Genomic DNA, 18,372 nt, shown 5'->3' on the forward strand with positions numbered 1-18,372 from the left:
AGCTGTAAATTATATTTATATATAGAAGTAGTCGCACTTGCGATCTACGGTGAACGAGCGTGATGTCCTCGCGATATACTTAAATAAAACAAGCTTTGAAAAAATTCATATTCAACTGACCATAGCCGTGGGCACCAGCTGGGCACCAGTGGGTGAGTGGGATGTTGCCTACTATTGTTTTTGCGGTAATCTCTTGTTTGTGATTATTTACTACTAAATTTTTTTATGAAGGAAGTTGTTACTAGTCAGTTAGTTATATATTTCATAAAATAACAACTAATAAGGAAAATGAATTCGCGTGCGTTTTTGTTCTTCGCAAGTTTTCTTTGGCAGGTGAGTTGTTTTCAATCCATAACCTCCTATATATATATACACATGATTCATAAATGATTTATCGATAGTCATTAGATGATCTTTTCGTCTCTGAAATTTAATTTTTCTCTATATTTTTCTAGTGGGCTTTATTGGATAAAAGAAAAAGTTATGTCCAATCCTATTTATTATTCAAGAAGCGTTATTTTCTTGGAAGAATGGCTAAAACATTTTAACAGAGATGGATGCTACAATGTCCAATAAAGTTCTTTGTGTGGACGTTAAAGAAGACTATGACGTAAATTACACATTTGCCTTCAGATTTTTAATTTGTTATTTTAATTAGTAAGTACGATCATTAACTTTTACATTTGTCTTGTATTTCTATTGATTTGATAATTAATTAGTATTTTTTGCTATTAACTAGGTGTATTAATCTACCACCAGGAAAGCTACTAATTGTTAAGAATGTGTGTACTAGTTCGCAAGTAAATTAGCAGTTGATCATACTGTTTTCTGAAAATTTTGTTCTTGTAAATTGTAAATCATCTGTTGAAAACTTTTAATGATTTGTTTAATAGGTTTGTATTATTTTTCCTATTATAACTAATGAGATGAAACTATATTTAATTACATGTTTTGAAATCAAGTTAAATATACTATCGAATGTAATAACCTAGATACACAAATTTACTAATGTTAAACAGATGGTTCTGAATGTTTCATTACCAATCAGAAATTGAATACAAGCAATATCCAATGTCTAATAGTGAAACTTATATTGCCAAAAGATATTACTCTAACCTAGGTTGTTACCAAAGAGCCATATATATGTTTGTCAGGAACAGAGAACTACTATAGTGATGGATGATGGCCAGATTGACTTGATAGATTGTAAGATTATAAATGTATTTTATTTTATCAAAATAATTAACACTTCTAATATATGTTATTAAATTCATTTTCGATACTCCGTGCGTAAAATGCATCTTTCCCGCACGCTCGGCAAAAAACGTGCGTTGAAAATCGCACTTTCCATACGTCGTATCAAAAAATACAGTACGGCACATGTTCGGAAAAGAGTTTCTCGTCTCGTGTACCTTTCCACCCTCGCTTCGCTCCAGCGTAAATGCCACACGAGACAAGAATCTACTTTCCCGCACTTGTATCGTAATATACTATTTTTAATTCATAGTTAAAAGGATAGCATTTTCTTCGATTTCATACCTGAACATCATAATATTATTAGTTATTGGATAGAATTAGTTGTTATTCAATTCAAATTTCATAGAGTATGATCCTAGGTGTAGTTCTAAAATGAAGTAGACCGGAAATATGATCTGTTTTTAGTTTAGGAAATTATTTTTAGTTTATTTTTAAATTCAATTAAAAATAATGCTTATAATTAATGTCTAAAACTTTTCTATTTCAGTTAAAAATATTTCTGACTTCTTAGAATGTGATACCGATAAAAAAAATCGCTATTGATGAAATTATTGTCTACCTGTTGATCATTTTGGACGTCGAGTATATATTTATCGTGAGTACATGTTGACATAGTTCATACAATTAATGTTTATAAATGATCTGTTTTATTGTCTTGAATAAAAAATAAAGTGATTACATTAGATATTGCAGAAAGAATCCGAAACCATACTTAATAACTTTTGATGAGTTGGATCCCTACTTTTAAATACGATTATTAGATGTATTAATGAGCTGGCACTTATATAGTTTGAATATCACAAGTTATTTATTCATATTGTGAGATGAAGCAAGATGTAACAAATGGAAATTATACTAAGAGTATTGCAGTCGCTCTCGACTTAGTGGTAAGTTTTGTGAAAGTTTAGCATAAATAAATATTGATTTCTAATAAAATGAAATTAATTAAGACAATGTATATTTTAGGAATACGAGAGAGAACACTGTTTATGATAAAATTTTTTTCGCGAAAATTGAAGAGTATATTCACAAATCCATAAATCTATGAGTAAAATAATCTTTAAATATTAAACAAACAAACAAAATATACGCTAAAGCCTTGAAGTTACGTGCAAAAATTATGAGTGCACTACTGTGACTTACAGTATATTATTTGTGATTTACGATCGATTCCGTCCAATATGAAATTCATATTTTACTATTGCATTTACGAATATTTCAGACTAGCTCTGTAATCGAATGCCTATGAGAATGGATCTCATTAAAAACTTATAGTTTTATATATTACGTTTATTTCTATTGAAACTTATATTTCGCTCTTTTACTACATTACTTCTAAAATGAAATGAAGTTTTATATAGAAAAATGTAACTACTCCAAATTATAATTTTAAATGTAATCGATACAAATTGAAGTCATTTCGAATACTTAGTTATGCATAATATTTTCAGTTATACGATACGGTTATCGAATAATCATTCTATAAAAATGAAGTAATGAAATTTAGAGTTATACGTAAAGTTAAAAAAGGATAAGTCGAACTTGCGGGTTGCGCATAGATTTTACTGATGTACAAGCGTGTACTCGGTCATTTGTGCGCATATACACAAGGAGGTTTCGACGGCGCGACGTGGAGCCTCTTCGCGTCACGTATACACACGTAGGCATAACACACACATATGCTCATAGATGCGAATGGGGAAGGCGCCACGCGCTACTGCTCTTTCTCACTCGCACACTGTTGTTCGTTCGTTTCCTCTTGCGTTCTATGTTGGCGGCCATCTGCCGATGTTGTTCCAGCCACGTCACATTACTTGTGTGGTGCACCGCTGCTGCTCGTCGTCGCCGTCGCTCAATCACCAACTCCTACTGTTGTAGCTTTGACATTTGTCCAGACAGCTGGGCTGTCAAAGCCTTTCATACTTGTCTCCACCCCCTTATACTTATCTAGGGTCTCAACGACGACGACGGCACACACGTAGCTTATACCGGCTGCAACATGAACGTTTTCCGACTGCTCGGCGACTTGTCGCATCTCCTCGCGATAATCATCCTCTTGCTCAAGATATGGAAGACTAGGACTTGTGCTGGTATGTTTTTATTAATAATCTAATAATTTTATTCGAACGTTCAACTTGTAGTTTTTACAGTTGCGATTGACACGTTCGATATTTCGGTCTTCCCCTGAATGTTACGTGGAACCTTGGTTATTGGTAGTTTTCCATGTTTTGGACGATTTAAAAAAAATAGTGACTGGTTACGCTATTTCAATTAATATTATTGTCCATATCGCTGATATAAGAGGTTGTTAATTGGATTGATCGTTACCCTAACCTTCATTGATGGTTAGGATTGCAAGGGTTATTATAAGTTCAAAAATTGTCTACATGAATGTTATTTGTTGTATCATACGGAATGGAGTTAAACATACTATTCTGTTTGCAGGTATTAGTGGCAAGTCCCAGATTCTTTTTGCCATAGTTTACACGTCGCGGTACTTGGACCTGGTGACAACTTACATTTCAGCATACAACACTGTCATGAAAGTAGTTTTCATTGCAGCTTCGTATGCTACATTATTTTTGATGTACATGAAATTCAAGGCTACCTATGATCACAATCATGATACATTTAGGTACATAATTATTACTTTATTTACTTACGTATACTAATACACTCATGGCAATTGCGTGTTGTGATTTCCAAAATATAGTAATATTTAAAGGACATTAGAGTAGATGCCTTAGAATATTAATATATTCCATGGTTTATTTTTGTGCAAAAGTTGCTCTGTAAAAATTTGTATATCTTAATATAGACATATGAGATAAAATAACCAACTAATAATTAAAAACAAACTAATACACATTAAACAATTTTACTTGAACTTTATCTTAGAAAGTAAATTTTTAGTTTTTATTTTCATTTTAAATTAACAGTTAATTTTCTTGTAGAATTGAGTTCCTGATCTTGCCTGCTGTGGTTCTATCCTTTGTCATAAACCATGAATTTACATTTTTGGAAATTTTGTGGACATTCAGTATCTATTTGGAATCTGTAGCTATTCTACCTCAGCTATTTTTGGTATCTAAGACAGGAGAAGCAGAGAGTATTACCAGTCATTACTTATTTGCCTTGGGATCTTATAGAGGATTGTACATACTAAATTGGATTTATCGATATTACTCAGAGAATCACTATGATCTTATAGCTATTGTGGCTGGTCTTGTACAGACGGTTTTGTATTGTGATTTCTTTTACTTGTACATCACCAAAGTACTGAAAGGCAAGAAATTATCGTTACCAGCTTAAGCATGAGCTAGTATTATAGGAAATACCATCTTTCAATTATGTCTCATTCAAAAGAAGTTGCAGTTGCTGCATTATTGTGACACGAAACGTGCCGAGAATTGCGACCGAGATAAAGAGCGCACAAATCGTAAATATATCGAATCGAAAGCGCCTTATACCCGGCTCATTAGAGTCTTTTCAATGATTCTACTTTTGTAAGAGGATACCGAAGTTCTGTTTTACTTTCTGTTCATTTTTGATACTTGGATAATTATTGTTTTGTCATTCAGTTTTAAAACAAAAATTGTAAACCAGTTGATCATTTTACATATTGTACATTAAATACAAGTTGTGATGAGAATTTAGAAGTTTAATTATTACTTATTTGCCAAAAATAGAGGTTCTTATGTACTTTCTGAAGCAAATAATGAACATTAATAAAATATCAGTTCCATAAGTCTAATAATTATTCTAGTGAAAACTTGAAAATGAGTAGGTAGTAATTAGGTAGCAGATAAATCTTCAAAAACTTCTTAAAAAAATTTTATAAAATACATTAAAGCATTGCATACTTTTTGGATGACTCAGGAGTATATAGAACGTGTTTTATTATCAATACACAAGTATTGTGTTCATAGCACAATGTATTGCTCCACTTTTCTAAGATAAACAAATGTATGTTAAAGACTAAAAAAAGTTTCTAGACAGAACTTATATAATAAAATGAAAGAAGTTGGGGTTAAATTTAATGAATTATTGCTCTGCTCTGTAATAGTAATGTAAGTAGTTACATATGATTTTTATAAATTACTATTATGACTAACATAAAACAATAAACCCAAAGCAAGATTTACGAATTGTACAATTTATTTTTGGTTTTATTTTTGTAAAATACATATCACATTTTATTTACAAAATTTACACTCCTGTTTACATTTTTGATTAAAAAATAAATGAAATTGTACAAATAATTAAAAAAGAAAGTTATTTTTCAGACACATAACTCATTCATGCGCTTTGCTAAATGGGTAATATGAACGATTTCTCCACACCAAGTTCTTTGACTTACCATTTTTAACAGACCTGTTTTCAAAGTTTCTTTATCAACAGTTATAATATATGGAACTTGAAAAATTTCAGGCTTTTCAATATTATTCATTATCACTGATTCAACACCCTCTTCTCGAAGCTTGTGAATAACAAATAAAGTTAAATCATTTAAGTCATTCTTAGTTCTTTCATCATCATCAGGTGAAATAATTGCTTTACAGTATGCTTTATAAGGTGATAACCTTGGATGAACCTGGAGTTCTTTGTTACCTTTATATTCTGTGTATCCATCTATCAAAAGTGTCAAACAACCCCAATCCAATGACATAGTATGCTCTACTATCATCAGATCAGACTTAAATTCAGCCTAAAAATAAAATAACATTTATAAATTTCATTTTTACTGTATAAAAATATCATTTAGAATGCATTAATAAAATATTATCTTTTAATAAACAAGATATATACTTACATCACCTGTATTAGGTAAAAAATTTTTGGCATTTTTTTTGTAATTGACTGTTTCAATAACAATAACTGTATCTTCGAATCGAGCTTGAATTTCAGAGTATTCTCTGCGTTTTTCTTTTTTCACTTCAGTCATGTAATAGATTGATGGATTTTGTGAAATTCTACGCCACCATGACTTACGTTCTCTTTGCTTCTTATAAAATAAATCTTTGACACTCCCTATAGTATCATCACTTTCATACACAGTTGTTACTTTAGCTATTCTGTGTGTTATAGGTTTTGACTTAGGTGGTAACAATGATTCATTCCAAGTATTCTTTACTTCATCTATTTCGCAAATTCCAAAGGGTAAATTACTTGTTAAACCAATATCTTTTAGATCTTTGAGACTGGCTATGAGAGTATTAGATGGTGTATGAAAAACATTATACTTAGACATTGTAACACAATCTATAAACCAGAATTTTTCTAAATTTCTACGAAGGAGTATTCCTTGAACACCATAAGCAAAGCCAAATTCTTTCAAACTTAAAAATGTAGGGCCAAGAAATTTGAGAATTGATTCCATTTTCATTATTAGCTTTTTGGAATATTACCAGGAGGTGCAACAAAATATTCATCCTCTAAAACTTTGGCATTTTTCAAAATTTCACGACGACAATTTTCTTCAGCAATTTTATCTTCTCTCAATTCTAGTTTTTCATTCTCTAAAACACTGTACATAGGGCTTACAGATGAATCCAATGTAACTTCTTTGAGCTTTTGTGCAAATTGAATTGCAGCTTCTAATCTTTCAATTCCTCCTTCATTAGCAAAGTCAACTAAAGAAATTCTTTCTAATTTGATTATAGTGTTTTTATCGATTTTTACGTCACTAAAATTATTTTCTGTTTTAGAATTTACTGTGATAACTGACCCTTTAGAGTGGGCAAGAGAAGTAGATCTTTTAATTTGATTTGCGAAATAAAAACTTGAATTATATTTAAAACCGCATCTTGCTAACAAACCCATTTAAAATTATCTCGTTGTTTATTGGTTTAAGATAATTATTGATTCAACGATAACAAAAGCTTTGCATTGTCACAACATGTACAAAACTTGTATAAAATTGAGGTTAGAAGTTTGTCAAATATCACGTGGGGTTAGGTAATAATACAAACCATTATTTTCGTTTCTCTTTCTAAACTTTGATGGGGCTATACAAATATATAAGCGGGATACAGGCGTTGAACTTTTATAAAATGTTATTGCTTGGAAGTTTCTTAATTTTAACTTATACAAATTTTTACATTTTTTAATCGAAAAAGCTAAATTTGAATGTACAATTCTGATAATTTTCTATAATATGATACAAAATTATTTTATACTGGCATTTTCATATTTTTTTCTGAATTATATAAAATAATTTTTTTAATAATAATCGTGTTCAATTAATGCTAGCTTCAGGAGCTTACCCATCCACCCATGCAAATCTTTTTTCGACACTCCGTGCGCAAAGTGCGTCTTTCCCGCACGCTCGGCAGAAAACGTGCGTTGAAAATCGCACTTTCCACACGTCGTATCAAAAAATACGGTACGGCACATGTTCTGGAAAGAGTTTCTCGTCTCGTGTCCCCTTCCACCCTCGCTTCGCTCGGGTATAAACGCCACACGAGACCAGAATCTACTTTCCCGCACTTGTATCGTAATGTACTATTTTTAATTCATAGTTAAAAGGATAACATTTTCTTCGATTTCATACCTGAACATCATAATATTATTAGTTATTGGATAGAATTAGTTGTTATTGCATTCAAATTTCATAGAGTATGATCCTAGGTGTAGTTCCAAAATGAAGTAGACCGAAAATATAATCTGTTTTTAGCTTAAGAAATCATTTTTTGTTATTAAATTCAATTAAAAGTAATGCTTGTAATTAATGTCTCGCTTCGCTCGGGCGTAAACGCCACACGAGACAAGAATCTCTTTCCCGAACATATGCTACTGTACTGTAGTTTTCGATACGACGTGTGGAAAGTGTGATTTTCAACGCACATTTTTTGCTGAGCGTACGGGAAAGATACACTTTGCGCACGGAGTATCGAAAAGATTATATAATAATTAATAAAGATTATAAAGAATTACATTACTTAGTTTATTGGTACTTTTGCATTGTTTTATCTGATTTTATATCTTCTAGTAAGCTTCCACATTTCACAATATGAAATGGCTTTATGATATTTAGTCTGATTATATAGTCTCCATGTTTATACGTCAACAGTATAATGAGCCCATTACACCGGAGGATGAAATATATATTTTCAGCGCGGGTAGTATAAGAGCCTAGACAGCGAGCGTAGCGCTGAAAACATTTCCTACTCCGGTGTAACGGCACCCTTGCGCTGCTGGCACGCTGACGCACAATAGTATATTGTAATATACTATTATACAACGAGTGCGGAATGGCTTGTTTCTCGAAACGAGAAGTTTACGGCACGACCTGAAGGCGAGTGCTGTAATTCGTTTCGTAAAAAAGCCTTTCTGCACTAGTTACATAAGATATTTTATGCTACGAGAAGCCAAAAATAAGCAACGAAGTTGAAATTTTTAGGTTAGAGTGTCATCAATAACTATTGTTTGTCCGTGCTGTGCTCATTTATGTACTAGGCATTCGATCAAGCCTACATTCGATGTAATTGTGGACACAATAACACAAATGGACAATACAATTGGTTTGTTCGCTAAAAAGAATGCACGCGTTCCAACATCAAATTCGGTTGAATATGGATGTCGAAAAGATATTTCGTTTTGTAGAAGTTGGCTTTCAGAATTGCTTACTTATCAGACTTAACGGTCAGAATTTAGCCATTTAGATTTGAAAAAATGTAAATAATAAACATTGTTCATAAAATATATATTTTATGCAGTATCTGATACATTTAAATGCCTCGAATGTTTACGTATAGAGAATGTCTTATCCAACGAATATCATTGTGACTCATGATTCGTGATCGGATCGTGTGTTTGTGCAACGGCGCCATCGGCTGTATTTTCTTTGTAATTACGAAAATTTAAGTTGAACCAAAATTGATTTTGTCTGTTCAAAGGCTGGATGAGATCTCAGCCAGTCTCGTGTAAAAGAAGTGGTTATTACGTTGCTACGCGGACTTAAATATGCAGTGAGCTATTTTCTGTCACTAGTGGATGGTTTACCCCATCTGGTGAAGATGGGTGAACCACGAAATAGCCACATGCTTCAATAGGCATTCGGTGTTTTCAAACTTTTGCCGTTGATCAAACAAGGTAACTGTCAAAATGTACAGTAAACAACATATTTGTATGTTATGAGTTAATCCAAAACGAACCAAATTTTTTCAAACGTTTATGAATGTAAAGCTTAATAGTATTATGTGAATTAAGCTTCTTATCTTAATTTATTAACCTAAATTATTTGTGATTTAATATATTGAAATAATTTCTCTAAATATTTATTTTAATAATGTTTCAGATTCTACTAGTGTAATTATTAGTACCTAAAAAACATAAATGGAAAACTACAACTTTTTGAAACTCAATTGAAGTAAAATTGTAAATGTACTATATTTTTATAAAAAGTAAAAGAAAGATATATCATGGCTCGTAAACCTCCAAAGCTGAAACCAATTCTAATCCCGACAGAAAATCCTGTCCCAGTGTAAGCATTAGGTTTTTATGACTCAAATTTTATAAAATTGTATAAAACTTTATGCAATAGTAATTGAATCTCTTTTTAGAACTCCCCCAAGGAACCTAGACAAAAGAACAACAATAACTATAGGAGACAAGACTTTCGAAGTTGATGCAGATGAGTTGGAATTCATTTGTACCCTTGGACGAGGTGCTTATGGAGTTGTTGACAAAATGAAACACAAACAAAGCGATACCATCATGGCAGTCAAAGTGAGTATCCAAGGTTTTCCTTTATGCTATTATTATTTTGATTATTTTAATTGCAAAACAGATGGTTTATATTGTATACAATATTTTTATAAAATTGTTTGAAGAGTTTATTCCGTGAATAATTAATTTTTCAGAGAATTACAGCAACTGTCAATACTCAAGAACAGAAACGGTTACTGATGGACCTAGATATATCTATGAGAAGTTCAGACTGTCCTTATACTGTACAATTCTATGGGGCCCTTTTTAGAGAAGGTGATGTATGGATTTGTATGGAGGTTATGGATATGAGTCTTGACAAGTTCTATACAAAAGTGTACAAAAATAAGCGTTCAATTCCTGAAGATATATTAGGAAAAATATCTTTTTCAGTAAGTCTTAAGCTTTGATGAATTATATAAAATAACATGTAGTCACTGTATTCCAAGTGTGGAATTGATTTTATAGGTAGTTAGTGCATTGCATTATCTATATTCTCAGTTACGAGTTATTCATAGAGATGTTAAACCTAGTAATATTTTAATTAATCGGAAAGGCCAAGTCAAAATTTGTGATTTTGGAATATCAGGTTATTTAGTTGATTCAGTTGCCAAAACTATTGATGCTGGTTGTAAACCATACATGGCAGTAAGCTTTGATTTAATCACTACTTTAATTCTACTTTGAAAAGAAAATACAAATGAATTATTTTTATTCCAGCCTGAAAGGATAGATCCTACAGGAAATCCTTCACAGTACGATATAAGATCAGATGTTTGGTCATTAGGAATTTCATTAGTGGAGCTCGCAACAGGAAAGTTCCCTTATACAGCTTGGGGTACTCCATTTGAACAATTAAAACAAGTAGTGCAAGATGCTCCTCCAAAATTACCACCTAACACGTTTTCTTCTAGCTTTGAAGAATTTATAACTAAATGGTAAGATGTCTAATTTGAATTTCTGCAATTATTATTCAGTTATTATTCATTATTCAGTTTCTATTTACAAATAAGAAAATGTTATTTTAGCTTAATGAAGAAGTACACTGAACGGCCTAATTACAATCAGTTGCTAAAACTTGATTTTATAACTGAACATGCTGAAAAAGATATAAATGTTGCTGCATTCGTCGAGGAGATCTTAAATTTACCTGATGCAGGACAGTCTGCTTAGTAAAATAACTACATAGTTCCTTTCACGGAATATTCTTAATATACACTATTTTTTAATCTTATACATCAAACAAAATTTGTTAGATTCACTACTGCCAAATCATTTATCGACATAAATGTGTAATCAGATATGTGAATATTTTTAGAGAAACATATAGTTTCATGTAATAATATGTGATTGAAAGAGATTTATTGAGTCAATCAAAGTTTTTATTGTAAGTAATCAAGTCATTTTTAGAGTAGAAAAGAGTAATAAAGTAATCTAATTAAGATCATTGTAACTTTTTATACATATATTCAAGAAAAGTTATGTAACATTAATCGATTACGAACAAATAAATAATTTAATACATAACTTTATTAATTAGTATTTGTATTTTTTTTTCATATAAATACATTGATAATGTGTTAGAGCATTCTTCTATGAGGATCTTGAGAATTACTGACAAATAATAATTGCACTTTAGATTTATCTGGAGTCAAGTATTCAAAGCTTATACCTCGAGGCAGCCTATTTTCTAAAATTATTTGATACATTTTGCTCATTTCCGGTAATATTGAGTTCTTGTGATTTGCTTTCTTATAAAAATCAAGTGGATTGCGATCATCATTGCGATTTCTCGTTTTTACTTCTTTCAATTTAGTATCTACTGTATGTTGAGTGTTTACTTTTTTTTCTGCACCAATGAATTTTTTCTTTTTTGACATGATTGCAGTCTCTGGTCTAGTTTTTTGTTGACAAGATTTAATAACGTCTTCAAGTGATTTTAAAGATTTTTTAAAATCACGGTGACCATTGAATAGTGTTGTTAGACTAGAATTTTTTTCAACAAAATTATTTTCAAAAGTTTCATACGTAGGCTCTACAAAAATGTCATTGTCAATTTGACATTCTCGATCTACTGATTTAATATAATTATCTCCAATCCCGATAGAGATAGTTTCTGTTATTGAAAATGATTCGTTAGAAATTCGTTTTCTCGGTTTTTTCTTATTTGATGTACCATTAATGACTTTTTTATGAGTATGTTTCAAGCTGTAGAAAACTTTTGTTTTTTGGAAGTGTTTCTTTGGATACTTTTTAGTCCTTTCATTCGCAACTTCCTCCGTCATTTCATTTAATGTGAAACTACTTTGGTTTGTACTTTTACTTAAAAACAAGCATGGGTTGCAATTTTTTAACTGAAAAAACATGGTATTATTTGTTTTGGAAGTTGTATCGCTTCCGCAAGTTTTCGCGGCAAATAAAAAAGCTTTGACAAGTTCGTAAACTTGGTTGAAAATTACGAACTCTTGAATAGTTTTCATTAATAGAAAACTTTTCCAAATGGAGGAATTTAGACTGCGGAGTCTTATAGCATTTTGAATGTCTTTGTCAATTCTATAACTACACTTATTTGATTTTAAATCTTTCAAGTCAGATTTTTCGTTATGATCTTCAGTATTCCACGTGAGTAGAAGGTATTTAATTCCACGATCGACGTACATGCACTCGAAACTAAAGTTCGAAATACTTTCAGAAATTAAGCGAATTCTTAAATTATTCACAACAACATCCAAGTTATCATCGAATAAAAGTTCTTGATGTACATTATTAATAATTTTTAAAAGTGTGTTTGTATTAACTGGCGGCCTATAGGCTCCACTGTTTGTTACATTAAATGCCAACTTCAGGCTTTGTGAGTTATCTTCACCATTGTCGTGCATCAGAACACATTTGTAGCCAGAATCATCTTGATAATCTTAAAGGAAAGAATAACAACAAATTAAAATTACAAATAAAAATGGTAGAAAATGCTGATTGAGTGTTTATGAAAATTAACCATTGTTAAAACTTGCTAGGAAACTCTTGGAAACCCTATTCAATTGGTGTAAAAAAGATCCAAGTCGCTTTTTCAACCGAACTTCTATTTCTTTCCAACTTTCATTTTCTTTTTTCGCGTATTTTCCTTTTTGTTTTTGTCTTTTTGCAAAGACATTGGACTCGTTCAGTAATATTTGCAACTCTTTATTTTCTTGAAGTAATTGCTGCATAATTTTGAATGACCGCAAATTTACCATGAGTAACTTTTTTATAACCAACAATTCACTACTCATAAGTCCTTTAATTTTGTCTTTTTGTAATTGTTTGGATTTATTATTTTTAGTGATAAAGGATAGCTTTGAAGTTTTTAATTTTTGAAAGTCATTTTTAAATAAACTCAAGTTTAGTACTCGTCGAGTAAGCAACTCCAAGATTGCACTATGATCCTGTAATCTAATCTTATAATTTTCATAATCATGGATCAAAATGCAAGTGTTTTGATCCTAAAAATGCGATGTTGAAATATTTTATTAAATTATATTGATTAAATTATTCACTATAACCAGTGTTTATTATATACTCACAAGAATAAGGTTACCTTCGCTATTGTGTACGTCAAAAATTTCTGTAATTTTCATTCTTATATTCTTTTTTTATAATTTGAATTGTTCATTAAAGCAGCAGACTTATTGGTTCAAATTTACTTCATTTTTACACAACAAATTTTGAGTTAAAAGAATTTTCAATGAGCACTAAAATTTACGATCTATCTGTTAAACGTTTGAAACAAGCCACAAGTTGTTTATTTTGGTTTCGTACATTAACAATTTCAGATGACAGTCAGTTTAGCCTTTTCTAAATTTACAGTAGTATTTCTCCCTTGTCTATACAATAGAGAAAGAGCAAACATTGGCTTGTTTCAATAACTAATGTACGGAAAATGGTGAAAGATGAAAAGAAAATGGATAAGCCTGTTATATTTGATCCTCCTATCAGACCACGCTTTTTACCTGGCGAGGTGGGTTTGTTACGCGAGCGAAACTGCAAACGTTCATTCAATAATATGCGCGCGTAAATGAATTTGCCAGGTCGACTCGGTGGTAAATAGAATAGATTTCAAGTGCTACCAAGCGCATCGTTTGAGTTGCGCCAATGCTAAGCCAAAAGTGGACAACAAGCCACCGAAATTCGACACGAGCATTTACTACGACACCGAGAATTTGAAGGACGATGCACGATTGACGAAGGCTGTTCATTTGCAAAACTTGCAGCTTGCGAAAGCGCTCAATAAAGTCTACAGACTAGGGGTGATTATCGTACAATCATGTAAAAATTAAGATAGTTTTGCAAGATTGCAAACGTGCTTGATACGATTAGGGAAAGGTTGACTGTTGGAATTTGCGAGATAAGAAGTATCAGATAGATCAAACCGAAGAGATAAAAATGTGCAAGCGCATCATGAAAGACAATAAAAAGTTATACCGCACGGTCAATTGTCTTCTTGTGGGTGAATATGCGCCAAAGGTACACGCAAAGGCGTGGCAAGCATTGAAAGAACAAATCGAAGAAAAACAAAGGTACGCTGAGTGCGAACAACTGATTATGTCTCCGGGAAACTGATGAAAATCTTTTGTAGATTTCCATGGCTGAAAGAGCCCTTCAGATATCCATCGATCACAATAAATGCTGTTCCACCGGAACACAACGATGGCCCTCAACGATCGGTGTGTTTCTTCGATTTGGCATTGGGTAACCTGCCCTTAGGTAGAGTTGTGTTCGAGCTGTATAACGATTACGTTCCGTCGATCTGCGCCAATTTCGAGGCTTTCTGCAAAGGATACGAGAGGATGTCTTACAAGTAGGAGTCGCTCTATCTGTCGTTAAAAGAGAACGTGAATCTAACGAAACGAAAATATGAAAATTGCCAACAGAGGTACTCCATTCCATCGCATAGTATCCGATTATTGGTGTCAGGGCGGAGACGTTACGAAATTCAACGGTCTCGGTGGTGCTTCTATCCACGATGGGGCTCCCAACGAGGACAATTACACTCTAGAACATTCGTGCCCCGGGGTGCTGTCGACTTACAACGATCGACAAGACGGATTCGACTCGAAATTCAACTTGACGTTTCAGCCGTTGAAAACGATGAACGGCCGAAAGGTCGTCTTTGGCAAGGTGGTTAAAGGCATGGACAACGTATTGAAAGTAGGCTGCACCGAGCGGATGACGTATTTATTTGGCGCGTTAACGCCAGCTTCATGGTATAGTTTGGCGCGCGTTTGTCTTTCAGATTAACGCCTACGGGACGAAGTTTGGAAAGCCACTGCGGCAAATAACAGTTTGTAACTGCGGCGTCTTGCAGCCGAAAAAGAAAGTGTGGTTACGATCGAGCGTAGAATGCGAGCCAACGGGTTCGCTTTCGTCGAGATCGGAGAACGCTGGAGATGAATGAAAGGATATTAAGAGAGTCGACGGCTCTGTCAGTATATTTAGATACACTGAAATTTTTATCATTAGCGTAACACATTGGCTTTGTTCGATGTGATACCTACGCTGTATGCTCTTCGGCTTTATCATTGTGCTTTACTTTGTGAACGACACTAAAAGGATTGAAAATGCTCACTACATAATGAAAACGCCCACTGCAGTTCGTTTTTAATTTAAAGTACTTAAAATGTATCCAAATAAATACTGAGTAAATGAAAGGTTTAAACAGTCCCAAGCCTTAATAATTATATTTCAGTTCAGACCGAGTCAATTAGATTTCAAATCATACTGGGCACAGACATTTATTTTGTTACGCATATATGGTAGAGCATTTAAAGCAGTGTCGATGATACATTCATCGAATAAGTTGGCGAAAACCGACGGATATCTGAGTCACTCGTATATTCTAAAATATTCCTTATGATGATATGATCATCGGCAATTAGTTTCCCAATGGTTTTGAAAATAATATCAGTTATTCCGCGTATGAAAATCTTTCGTAGCATAGTCTTGACTATCTTTCTCTTGATCACTTGTGCATAAAATAAATTAAAATCATCTCTCCGTACGTACTGTCGACGTAGAGACAAGGTCATCTCGTAATTCACCCACCGATAGAATACGGAAACCTTATTAGTAAGAATAGTGTACAAGGTGACACGCTCGGAAAGATGGTATGTCTTTAACACTTGGAGTTGGTCAAGACAGGTCTGGAACGTTACTCTATAGTCAATGTTATTGTTAATATGATCCTGAATGGATGGGCTGATCGGTTTACCCTGATCATGTTCAATTGCGAGCTGCGCAATGATCATACTCATCAGAAGAGTTTTATTGTCGTGAGCGAATTGAAAGACCGAGATACCATTATTATCCGTGAGTTGCACGTCTGCGCCGGCTTCTAGTAGCATCAGTAGCCTATTTCGGTAGTTCTCGTATACGCAATGGAACAGAGCTGTTCGTCCCTGATTATTTGTGGCATTAACGTTGGCACCCAACTCTATAAGAAAGTGTGCATTTGCTGATTTATGATGGAACATCGCAAAGTGCAGGGCAGTATAGTGTTTGGTGCCGATGGCGTTTGCATCGAAGTCATTGGCATATTGTAGAAATTCCACCGCGTCAACATTCTTGTTCGAGCAGATGCACGCTCGTAAATCTATTTCTAATCTGTGCTTCACGAGCACGTGTAGCCCGCTATCCAACAGTATTCGCAGATTTTCAGTACTCGACATATTATACATAAAATCTATATTTTCAATTGTTAATTCAGTGAAAATTTCCCATTGGCAAAAGCGTTTGAGATGTTCCTCCCAAACATCTGTTCTCTTTGACAAGGTGAGGAAAAATAGATTCAACTGAAAAGGCCATTGGCTGTAACTATTGCCATAGCGCAGAATCAATTCTATGGTATCAAAGTCACCTTGCTCTATCGCGCAACGCAATCGAATTCGTAACTGGTCCAGGGGTTGCGTTCTAAAAATATTCGGCTGATCTCACGATTCTTCAGAAGCTGCACGTATCTAAAGGCCCGACCGGCTTTAATAAGCAATTCGATCAGCACCTCGTTATCCAAATTCATTCTTATCAAGCTGTTCGTGAACAGCACTATCACAGCATCGACCGCTTCCCTTTTCTTCGTCATCAGCAGTTCTAGAGCAGTTTTGCCGATGTTCGGGTCGACAGCGCAGATGTTAGCACCCGCCGTAACCAGAAGCGCCACTGCGTCAAAATTATCCACTTTCAAAGCTGTTAGCAGCGATGTTTCACCGAAGTTGTTTAACGTATCGATGTCGTAACCATTGATCAACAAATACGTAATAATCTCGAGGTTATTGTACACCACAGCCAAATGGAGAAATGTCGAACCATTATCAAAAGTCCATTTTAATGAGTCCATTTCTCCTAAAATGAATATCAAATCTTCGTTTTGCCATTGTATGATAAGAAATTCGAATAATTTATCTAAATATTCTTTTTGCAATACTGGCCAATTATGCAATAACAATCATGAATTAAACTGTTGGCTTGGTAATGGCCAAGTGTCGTTACAGTTGGACTATGTCACTGTACTCACACCATTCGTTAGATTGCACTCAAATCACTTACCATTGTTAATCTCTAGTCAAATATTAAAAAAAAAGCTTGCTAAATTCTTCGGAGAGGCATGTGGTTTGGTGCTTGACAAATCATCAATGGCTTAAATCCCAAGAACTAAGATGCTGTTGTAAATAGATAGCTTTATTATCTATCAGCTCCACATTCTATTAGCGATTCTGCAATACGTTACGCAATACGTTATTACTGAAAACAACAAGCTCTTATAGGTATTTGAGACTTGCTTGCAAGGAAATTTTATTGAAAAAGTTGACAATAATCGCGGAACCACAATCGGATGATTAAGCCTTTGGCCTACCTTTAAAGAAGAAGTAAACAATAACAATCCGAACCTTCGGATAAACTTCACTAGTCATACCACTCTCGTTTTAGTCTTAAAAAAGTTCGCATGCAGCAAAGCTAGGCAATATAACTAATCAAAAAAGTTAGCTAAACGTTCGAATATTGTTGTACGAATGCTCCGAAAGGCTGACAGTGCATATATAAGTATACGCTTCGCTGGCTCAACAATTTTACCTATCATTTCGCATTAGCTTATTGTTATTGCTTTCAGCGATGTAAATACTTACAAATAGCAAACACGAAGTTGGATTCTACTGATAATAACAGTCAGGGTCGCTCACGACCCGCTCTTATAGCCTTAGGGATACATCCCCTCCCTTGTTCGCTACTTTCCCGCGCTTCGATCTCACTTTTTCCTCTTTCGCTTTTCGCATCAAGTTCTTTAAGTTTCATTTGGACCTATTTTAAATTAATCGGTGTGTGCGCGCGCGTGTGTGTGTGCGATCAACCAATATGTAACTGTTCATTTTAGTACAACTG

At 33.5% G+C, this 18,372-nt stretch overlaps 6 protein-coding genes across 10 annotated transcripts; 3 read left to right on the forward strand and 3 right to left on the reverse strand.

Moving 5' to 3' along the window:
* Positions 1 to 39: 39 nt before the first annotated feature.
* Positions 40 to 5,005, forward strand: LOC131673678 (ER lumen protein-retaining receptor). 3 transcript variants are annotated; one of them, XM_058951862.1, is made up of 10 exons: positions 40 to 152; positions 232 to 333; positions 456 to 657; positions 740 to 893; positions 1,020 to 1,206; positions 1,745 to 1,852; positions 1,942 to 2,144; positions 2,224 to 3,347; positions 3,703 to 3,892; positions 4,212 to 5,005. In XM_058951862.1, the coding sequence occupies exons 8-10, from the start codon at positions 3,257 to 3,259 to the stop codon at positions 4,567 to 4,569; spliced, it is 639 nt and encodes a 212-aa protein (XP_058807845.1). In that variant the 5' UTR covers positions 40 to 152; positions 232 to 333; positions 456 to 657; positions 740 to 893; positions 1,020 to 1,206; positions 1,745 to 1,852; positions 1,942 to 2,144; positions 2,224 to 3,256; the 3' UTR covers positions 4,570 to 5,005. The 3 variants fall into 3 exon arrangements, with proteins under 3 accessions (XP_058807845.1, XP_058807846.1, XP_058807847.1); XM_058951863.1 differs by lacking the exon at positions 1,020 to 1,206; XM_058951864.1 differs by lacking the exon at positions 232 to 333 and having other exon boundaries at positions 138 to 152.
* A 143-nt stretch (positions 5,006 to 5,148) lies between these two features.
* LOC131673675 (DNA polymerase subunit gamma-2, mitochondrial) lies at positions 5,149 to 6,785 on the reverse strand. Its single transcript, XM_058951860.1, has 2 exons — positions 6,071 to 6,785; positions 5,149 to 5,965 (listed from the first exon to the last, which is right to left on the reverse strand). The coding sequence occupies exons 1-2, from the start codon at positions 6,641 to 6,643 to the stop codon at positions 5,540 to 5,542; spliced, it is 999 nt and encodes a 332-aa protein (XP_058807843.1). The 5' UTR covers positions 6,644 to 6,785; the 3' UTR covers positions 5,149 to 5,539.
* Positions 6,646 to 7,080, reverse strand: LOC131673679 (glutamyl-tRNA(Gln) amidotransferase subunit C, mitochondrial). The gene has a single exon (XM_058951865.1). It carries the CDS (start codon positions 7,078 to 7,080, stop codon positions 6,646 to 6,648), a length of 435 nt encoding a protein of 144 aa, XP_058807848.1.
* A 1,423-nt stretch (positions 7,081 to 8,503) lies between these two features.
* LOC131673674 (dual specificity mitogen-activated protein kinase kinase 6) lies at positions 8,504 to 11,473 on the forward strand. Of its 3 annotated transcripts, none has more exons than XM_058951857.1 (7): positions 8,504 to 9,351; positions 9,557 to 9,742; positions 9,822 to 9,987; positions 10,122 to 10,358; positions 10,435 to 10,614; positions 10,687 to 10,904; positions 10,995 to 11,473. In XM_058951857.1, exons 2-7 carry the CDS (start codon positions 9,681 to 9,683, stop codon positions 11,137 to 11,139), a joined length of 1,008 nt encoding a protein of 335 aa, XP_058807840.1. In that variant the 5' UTR covers positions 8,504 to 9,351; positions 9,557 to 9,680; the 3' UTR covers positions 11,140 to 11,473. The 3 variants fall into 3 exon arrangements, with proteins under 3 accessions (XP_058807840.1, XP_058807841.1, XP_058807842.1); XM_058951858.1 differs by lacking the exon at positions 8,504 to 9,351 and adding an exon at positions 9,396 to 9,438; XM_058951859.1 differs by lacking the exon at positions 8,504 to 9,351 and adding an exon at positions 9,411 to 9,458.
* A 2,409-nt stretch (positions 11,474 to 13,882) lies between these two features.
* LOC131673680 (peptidyl-prolyl cis-trans isomerase G-like) lies at positions 13,883 to 15,397 on the forward strand. Its single transcript, XM_058951867.1, has 6 exons — positions 13,883 to 13,960; positions 14,031 to 14,249; positions 14,320 to 14,519; positions 14,579 to 14,800; positions 14,874 to 15,150; positions 15,236 to 15,397. The coding sequence occupies exons 1-6, from the start codon at positions 13,883 to 13,885 to the stop codon at positions 15,395 to 15,397; spliced, it is 1,158 nt and encodes a 385-aa protein (XP_058807850.1).
* Positions 15,398 to 15,734: 337 nt separating this feature from the next.
* LOC131673681 (putative ankyrin repeat protein RF_0381) lies at positions 15,735 to 17,332 on the reverse strand. The gene is made up of 2 exons (XM_058951868.1): positions 16,933 to 17,332; positions 15,735 to 16,861 (listed from the first exon to the last, which is right to left on the reverse strand). The coding sequence occupies exons 1-2, from the start codon at positions 17,330 to 17,332 to the stop codon at positions 15,765 to 15,767; spliced, it is 1,497 nt and encodes a 498-aa protein (XP_058807851.1). The 3' UTR covers positions 15,735 to 15,764.
* Between the last annotated feature and the right edge of the window lie 1,040 nt (positions 17,333 to 18,372).

Source organism: Phymastichus coffea, unplaced genomic scaffold, assembly GCF_024137745.1.
Source record: "Phymastichus coffea isolate CEN01 unplaced genomic scaffold, Cenicafe_Pcof_1.1 PCOF00190, whole genome shotgun sequence".
NCBI lineage: Eukaryota > Metazoa > Arthropoda > Insecta > Hymenoptera > Eulophidae > Phymastichus > Phymastichus coffea.

Bases quoted from the DNA above. Each gene is read 5' to 3' on its own strand.
- LOC131673674 (XM_058951857.1), top strand. From the start codon at position 9,681: ATGGCTCGTAAACCTCCAAAGCTGAAACCAATTCTAATCCCGACAGAA. The intron at 9,743-9,821 runs GTAAGCATTAGG...ATCTCTTTTTAG, and splicing joins ACAGAAAATCCTGTCCCAGT to AACTCCCCCAAGGAACCTAG. The intron at 10,905-10,994 runs GTAAGATGTCTA...ATGTTATTTTAG, and splicing joins GAAGAATTTATAACTAAATG to CTTAATGAAGAAGTACACTG.
- LOC131673675 (XM_058951860.1), bottom strand. From the start codon at position 6,643: ATGAAAATGGAATCAATTCTCAAATTTCTTGGCCCTACATTTTTAAGT. The intron at 5,966-6,070 runs GTAAGTATATAT...TTTTATTTTTAG, and splicing joins TTTTACCTAATACAGGTGAT to GCTGAATTTAAGTCTGATCT.
- LOC131673679 (XM_058951865.1), bottom strand. From the start codon at position 7,080: ATGGGTTTGTTAGCAAGATGCGGTTTTAAATATAATTCAAGTTTTTAT.
- LOC131673678 (XM_058951862.1), top strand. From the start codon at position 3,257: ATGAACGTTTTCCGACTGCTCGGCGACTTGTCGCATCTCCTCGCGATA. The intron at 3,348-3,702 runs GTATGTTTTTAT...TTCTGTTTGCAG, and splicing joins GAAGACTAGGACTTGTGCTG to GTATTAGTGGCAAGTCCCAG. The intron at 3,893-4,211 runs GTACATAATTAT...ATTTTCTTGTAG, and splicing joins CACAATCATGATACATTTAG to AATTGAGTTCCTGATCTTGC.
- LOC131673680 (XM_058951867.1), top strand. From the start codon at position 13,883: ATGGTGAAAGATGAAAAGAAAATGGATAAGCCTGTTATATTTGATCCT. The intron at 13,961-14,030 runs GTGGGTTTGTTA...TGAATTTGCCAG, and splicing joins CACGCTTTTTACCTGGCGAG to GTCGACTCGGTGGTAAATAG. The intron at 14,250-14,319 runs GTGATTATCGTA...TGATACGATTAG, and splicing joins ATAAAGTCTACAGACTAGGG to GGAAAGGTTGACTGTTGGAA.
- LOC131673681 (XM_058951868.1), bottom strand. From the start codon at position 17,332: ATGGACTCATTAAAATGGACTTTTGATAATGGTTCGACATTTCTCCAT. The intron at 16,862-16,932 runs GTGAGATCAGCC...GTTGCGCGATAG, and splicing joins CGTGCAGCTTCTGAAGAATC to AGCAAGGTGACTTTGATACC.